The sequence below is a fragment of the Watersipora subatra genome, chromosome 9 (genome assembly GCF_963576615.1).
Source record: "Watersipora subatra chromosome 9, tzWatSuba1.1, whole genome shotgun sequence".
Lineage (NCBI taxonomy): Eukaryota > Metazoa > Bryozoa > Gymnolaemata > Cheilostomatida > Watersiporidae > Watersipora > Watersipora subatra.
This window is the reverse complement of record NC_088716.1, coordinates 37,626,038-37,633,585: the sequence shown is the minus strand read 5'-3', so window position 1 is coordinate 37,633,585 and position 7,548 is coordinate 37,626,038. Positions and strand designations below refer to the sequence as shown.

General features: G+C 34.3%; 1 protein-coding gene across 1 annotated transcript; it reads left to right on the top strand.

Moving 5' to 3' along the window:
* The first annotated feature begins 397 nt into the window (after positions 1 to 397).
* LOC137404275 (ubiA prenyltransferase domain-containing protein 1-like) lies at positions 398 to 7,304 on the top strand. Its single transcript, XM_068090456.1, has 2 exons — positions 398 to 533; positions 5,977 to 7,304. The coding sequence occupies exon 2, from the start codon at positions 6,005 to 6,007 to the stop codon at positions 6,923 to 6,925; it is 921 nt and encodes a 306-aa protein (XP_067946557.1). The 5' UTR covers positions 398 to 533; positions 5,977 to 6,004; the 3' UTR covers positions 6,926 to 7,304.
* The last annotated feature ends 244 nt before the right edge of the window (positions 7,305 to 7,548 follow it).

Genomic DNA, 7,548 nt, shown 5'->3' with positions numbered 1-7,548 from the left:
CCCTAATGACTGTCGCCCAAAAGTCCAGTTACCTTGGAGAACACGAACATGCAGCCTATCTACAGGCTTGACGATTGCTATAAAACTATCAGGCAACAAAACAATTCGCCGCACAATACACAAACTGCGTTTTTTAATCTCTAATCAATGCTCGAAATGCTGAGCTTGGCGAAATGTCTAACGTTCTTGTTAAATACCGTAGGTAATCTATTTTGTAAGCTCGTCATTGTCAATAGAACAACTTTTACTGTGTCGTTATCTACTTGCACACGAACGGTTGCGTGTTTTTGATAATATATTTTGTTCTGATGTCAATGCTTATGAAATTAAATTGAAAGCTTAGGCATATAGAAGAATGTTTTGATTAACAAGCTATGTCAAGGTCGCTTAAACGACTATTGGAAATTTGCTGCATTCACGTTGCTGCAACTGTAATTACATGCAAGTGCTGTAGAAAACTTTTCACTCGTAGGTAAACGCACTCGTGACCGAATCGCTTGGGAATCAAATGTTTTAGGTGGACGTCATTTGCTGTATGTAAATTCTACAACATTCATACATAGGCCAGTTTTTGATAACACGGAGATAGCCTAGGTAGTTTCATTTGGTTTTTTATGATTTTGTTCCAGGTTCAATCGATCTGTGTACATGTATGTGTATGTTTTATTATGTCATCAAGTGAACTTGATTAGTTTGGGGTGAAAATCGATACTGTTCATGCGGCAAAAGTACAGAGCTTTGCCCAAATCACTGCTTAATGTGATGTCAAATGAAGTTAGTTTGAAAACGGATTTGGTTAAAATCGAAACACTTGTACGTGCTAAATAGTATATAACAATCAAATTGCTCACTTTGTGTGCGCAATTAAAATTCTACATCTTTAAGTTTTGAAATGGTAATACTCTACCATTGCGTCCAGAAACTTCTAATAAGCAAAGCAGATGTTCAACATAGGTTAGGTAATCATTAGTTACTCTTTTCTTTTTATTATTCGATTGACCAACTCATTGGTCATGGTGACTACTCTTAGACTGCCTTTATTATGGTGTTATAAATTAAAATTACCAAAATTCAGTCATTTGTAGAATACAAGTAACAGACTTGAGGAAAGTAAGGACGGCAACAAATTTAATTCAAAGACTTTTTTATTCTTGATTGTTGCAACTGGCAACTAGAAATTGAATTTAACTTTTTTGCTGGCAAACCGAACGTTGACTATATATTGTACTTTCCTTCACGCAGAACGGCATAAACCCTTTTAGATACAATAAATCTGCTAACTTACGCTCGACTTATCGTAGGTCCCTAAATAGGATATGCATTGGAAAGCCTAAAAATATCTCTACCATTTGATATCTATTGCTTGCAATTAACCTGCAATGATACTATAGCCTGTGCCCTGCTTTGCAATTTGTTAGAGCATCCAATTTTTATTTCATTCTAAATTCGAAGGCATATTTTTATTTTATAACTATATTTAACAGTGTTGCATAAAAGCTCATTGCACTCATTGATATGCTTGCTACAGTTTGCAGCCAAAACTAGCTTTTGATGGGCAATAAAAAAGGAGTTATGAGTGTCGGTCCAGTGTAAGACGAGTTAAGATAAACGCAAGAATGCTATCAAATAATATGATATAAATTTGCAAATTGATAGTATATAATTTGATCTTATTATTTTATATTTATATACTTTGCTAGTATACTATATACTAAATATATATATTTATATTACTTTGCATATTATTATATCTGCAAAGTTATATAATGATAATCTATGAAATGTTACATATGCAAAAACAAGTTACATAAACGAACTATACTCGTAATACATGCAGAAGCAAAAATTAACATTTTCAAAAAAAAATTGACTCATTTGCTCAGCCAGTTGCATTCTGATTGTTGCTTTCGATATAATGGACATCTTCTACCTGTTCAATAGCTGTTGCGTTTGTTTGAGTAAAATCACACAAAAATTAGACTCAATTGCTGACAAATGGGACTTGTTACAAATATTTCAGTCATCAAAGTTTTAAGCTACTACTGATTTAATGACAGATCTGCAAATCAGCTTCCAGAGCCATTCAATAATTAAAAATAATTTTGTTATTATTCAAGTTGCAATTGAGACAATACCTGATTTATTTCTAATAATTGTTTGAGAATGTCAAACATTTCTCTCACTTATGCTGTTTCTTCCATTTTCTTCCAGCATAAAAACCTTCAGGTGGCATCAAAGCTGTTTGCTCCTATCAAAATGTTTTAGTCCCATTTTCAGTCTCTATTTGAAAGTTTCTGGTATAAAAACTTAGACTTCTGACAAGTGTGTCTGAAGGGACCAGGTCAAGATTGCAAGGAATCCAGCTATCTTACATGAGTTGTTGAAAGTTTCTGCTACAATACTGGCAGTGTGGGATCTTACATTGTTTTGGTGGAAAATTACCTGCATTTTTGCATGCTTTATTTGTTGCTTTTTGGTTTTTCTGAACTCATGAAGAAGCCGGCAATAGTTTTCATCGGTCACTGAGCACTGTCCTCTAAAAAACTACTGTTGTTATGCCTCAAATGTTCCAACACCTGCCAACATCTCTTTCTTCTCTTTGCGCCCTGAACTTTGAGGCTGAAGACTGAGTGTTTTTACTTCATTGACTTTAGCTCCTTTCTAAGCATTTCCAAACACAGCTTTCTTCTCAGCATTGACCATGCTAAAATGAAGTCAAAACTTCTGTCAGCGAACGGCTTCAAAGTAAATAGGAGCATTTCTATGCTGAGGGAATATGACAGATAAATTAGGTATGCCCCTCAATTGCTCTGCTTATCTGGCAGCCCTCGCACTTATTTTGGCTGTTAACTTATCACCATTAGTGGAAAAATATTAATAATGTGATTGGTACGAAGGTACACATCATACACTGCTACAACTGTGAATAAATTTATACAGTTTGTGTATATATGTATATATATGCCATATATATTTTATAGGAATTTTATATTACCCAGTAATATTACGGTTGATGAACTTTATATTACAGGTAATATAAAGTTCATCAACCGAAAATTTATTTGTATTTAACATATAACAACATTTGTCATTTTAACTTTCAAACTACATATCATGAGAAAAATATTTTGTGTAGTTGAAATAAATTTATAGAGAAAATAAAAACAACTGTAAAGGTTTTCAAACTTTGTCAAACAACTGTAGCTTTCAAACTTCATATCATGAGGAAAAGGTTTTGTGCAGGTCAAATAAATTAAGAAACAACATGAAACAACTATAAAAGGGTGTCAATGTAAACATGAAATAACTAGCAAGTAATAGCTAAAGTAAGCCTGTTTTGCTGTGATTACAATAAAATATGATTCGGTAATGATACAATTAATACGAACTGAGAAAACAAAATAAAAATCCTGAATATGTTGAATTAACGGTAACAATTTTTGCATAGAAGTGTATGTGTGTATAAAAAGGTAACTGTTCCACCAGAAGCTATCCATCAAAATACGAAAAAGCATCATGTTTCATAGAGTTAATAGAATTCATAAAGTTTTAAATAATACGTCATTCAGCCTGTGCATACACTATATGATAATGTCTATGATCATTACTCCTTGTATAGCTCAGTGGTACGTCGTCTAGACATAAAACTTTCCAAGATTTTAATAGCTATAGCTGGACAAACACACATACCGACTTTAAGAAATATAGAAATATATTAACATGGTATTTTTGTATAAAAACAATCACCATGTCAGGTCAGTATACTTGCTGTATTGAGATGCCAGTGTTGTTTAATATTTCTGGAACTCATTTTTTGCTTGTTGTATAGGCTGGCCACAAAAAGTTAACTCTCATCAAAATCATGTAGTTACCTTTTTTAACCTGAGTGGGCTTTAAGGATTTATGAAGGTTTTTCGAATGCATGTCCGCATGGCCTTTCTATTTTAAATCTACATGTAGTTCAGGCATTGTTAGTTTTTGGGAATTAACTTTCAAGAGCTCAAATTAGCAGGTAGCGACTCCAGCTGCATCGGCATTCGTTCTAGCTTATGGTTTTTTCCTATTAACATTCATTACGAAGGTAATGTCCTTCCACATACATCATCTCTTTTGAGGCCATTGACCAAAACCGTGCAATTTCTGTCTGGTAACTACTGTATAGGACTATTTACAATTTTTGTTGCTTTAACTGAAATTTGTTCAATTGAAAAATTCAATCACAATGTGGCCATGTCTTAAAATGATGATTCGGATTGTTTTTTTATTTATAAGTACCTGATGTTACCTTATGTTAGAATGTTTTAAAATGGCTTCCAATTCATCTGTAAGCATCAATATGAATGTTATGGAGGGGATGATGTGTCATATTTCTTAATCAGTTGCTTGTTTATACTTGTCTGTTAATTCTATGAAATAGTTGTGCTTAAAATATAACGCTCAAATGGTTAATGCTCATTTTAGTTGATACCATTTTAAATCTAAACAAAACTACCTGGCAAATATAGAGTGGTCAATTTTTTACAACTGAAGGAAGCGATCTTTTATGCTGTTATCTTGATAATCTGAAAATTGCACACATAATATTAACACAAACCTTGAAAAATGTTTAGCTCTGGTTTTAATAAATGGCTGAAGAGCAGGAGAAACAAAAATAAATCCTCACATGTTCGTGAAGTCTCAAAAAAGGTTCGAAGAATTATCTGAAAAACTAAAAAGGATTTTGACAGCAAGCCTGAGCTCATCATCATAACTTGTGAAAATGTTTAGCTGCTGTATGTCAGCTTGAAGCTAAGGTCATTTACAAAATGAAGCTCAAACAAAGATTTAAAAGTTATTGTTCAATCAAAAACATGTATATGAAAATATCATATTCAATCTTCCCTGGGTTCACGCGCTCAGTCACTTCCGATTATAGTCAAACTGCCAATTCCAAAAATATCGTAGTGTTTATAGAATCTTGACAGAGATGTGTTTAATCAGTTGCCAACATCAGTAGCTACTTGATCATGTATGGGTTACATCCTGATGCTCTTAAGAAACACTAACATCATCACCGTATTCAAAAAAGCACACAATTCCGAACATGGCAACTAAAGGGTATTTTCACTGCTCCATAGTTTGTATGACACTTGCATAAATCATTAAGGTTCAATAAGACTTGTTGATGAAGGAGTGTCAGCCATGAAATTATTCTGGTTTCAAATCATAGTAGGGAAATGCCTAGCATGTTTCCTGTTGGACCATTTTATATGGCATCAGGAACAAGACAGAGTTTTTAAACTTCTTTATTGAGTTTAGTAAAGATATGTAATACAGTTTGTCTACTTAATCTGGGAAAAATACTGTCAGAGTTTAAAATGCGTAGTTGACGTGTTGCTTACTTCTCAGAAAAGATTCTAGAGTTAACCTAATTACAAAGAATTACACATTCTCGCTCATTTGTGAAAAAGTTGTCCTGAAACGCTGGAACTGGCGCTGCTCTGCGTTTGTATCAATATGTAATTGTGTGTTGTAAAAGTAGGTTTGCCTTGTATTATAGTAATTACACTGCACTGATTTTCAGCACAGGGTTTGTCTTGATTATTGCCATACCCATAACATATGAGAGGGAAAAAAGTAAAGAGGTACTTTTTTGCCTACACCGGAGTTAAAAGCAACAAACATCTGGTTCATCACGTAATTCTCTTTTTAAAGCACATTCAAGTGTAACCTGTCTTTGGTGCGCTTTCCTGAGTGCGATCAGTGCAGGTCGATAATCAGAGTGCAAGTCGAATCAGTTGTTAGCTTTATTTATAATTTATAGCTTACAAGCCAGAGTTTATCTTAAATTACTAACATAATAAAATTATGTAAACTGTGTACCTACCCTCATTATGGCTGTTCGTGTCAACTCGCCTTTTACGTGAATCAATCTTTCCTTTTACTATTTAGAGGGTAACTTGTGAATCACTTTACTAATTTTGAACTATTTTGTAGACAGAGATTTCTGGAAAAGCTAGAGTTTATGGCAGCTATGCTGCGTATAACTAGTCAATTTCATGTATATTTGACTGCCCTCCGTCCATGGAGCTTCTCTGCCAGCCTTATTCCTGTGCTCCTTGGTGCGATTTTAAGCTATAAAATAGATGGACTGTTTAATCTTCCTGTCTTTATCGTAGTCTGCGTCATAGCTCTTGCAGTCCACGCTGCCGGAAATCTTGTCAACACTTATTACGATTTTAAAAAAGGGGTGGATACTAAAAAGAGTGATGATAAAACGCTTGTTGAAGGACATATGACTTCGAATGATGTGGCGACTTTAGGAGGAATTTGCTATGGAATTGGTTGCTTTGGCCTCCTTGTGCTCTGTGTGCTTTCTTCTGCATCAGTACCACATCTTGCCCTTGTATACTTTTGCGGACTCAGTGGAAGTTTTTTCTATACCGGAGGTCTCGGACTGAAGTATATAGCTGTTGGTGATATCGTAATATTTCTGACATTTGGACCACTGACTGTTGTGTTTACTTATCTCGCTTTAACTGGAAAATTCTCCTTGGCTGCAGTTGTTTACGCACTCCCTCTCGCCATCAATATAGAATGCATTTTGCATACTAACAACTGTCGCGATGCGTTAACAGATCAGCAAGCTGGCATAGTTACACTAGCTATCATGTTAGGGCCAACATTGTCTTATTTCTTATTCTGCATCCTATTGTTTGGACCTATGATCGCTTTCGCTTATGTTTCTTTTAATTTCTCTTTTTGGTTCATGTTACCATTGTCAACAATATACTACGCCTTTGCTATAGAAAGAAGCTTTCGGTCAAGAATGATGTCACAACTGCCTCAAAAAGTAGCTTTCATGAATTTAATCTTTGGTATAAATTATCTTCTTTCCATTTGTGCAACAGCACCAGACAATTTGCCTCTTTTGTCACAAGCTTGAATACTTTTTTAGTTAAGACTTACGTCAGCTAGTAGTCTCAATTCTAGTTCAATAAGAGGCTAACAACCTCAGCAAATGAATGCTTGCTTTTTTTGCCCGGTGTAGTTGCCATATAAATAGTTTTCTGATAACTGTGTTAGTTTTTTTGATTAACAAACATTTTGTTTACCAGTAGAACACAATATTGCATGTTGTTTATGCGTATTGAGTAATATAGAAAAACTATTTAAAAAGGTCATAAACTTAGTCTCCCACATATACTCTTAGTTGGATATGTAACCCTGTTAATAGCTAGCACTATTCTACAGTCAAGATTGAATATGTCCAGTGTTATTTTCTGCATTCAAAGTTCTTTGGTATCTATAGCTGATTTTTTGATCTCATAGCATTATTTGTTGTTTATTTCTGTTTTATAAAAACGGTTTGCTCAAAAGTTCATTCTTGATATTTCTTCCTTCAAAGCAAAGCTTTGGTCTATAAGTTGCAGGCCCTTTGTTCAATACCGGATACCAAAATGTGATGACATCACTAAATCTATAGAGTACGAGAACATAGAGCCAAGTATTGGTAGAGTTTGAGCAATTATCATGACGCTTGTATATGTGGAAGGCTTGCTACTGTCT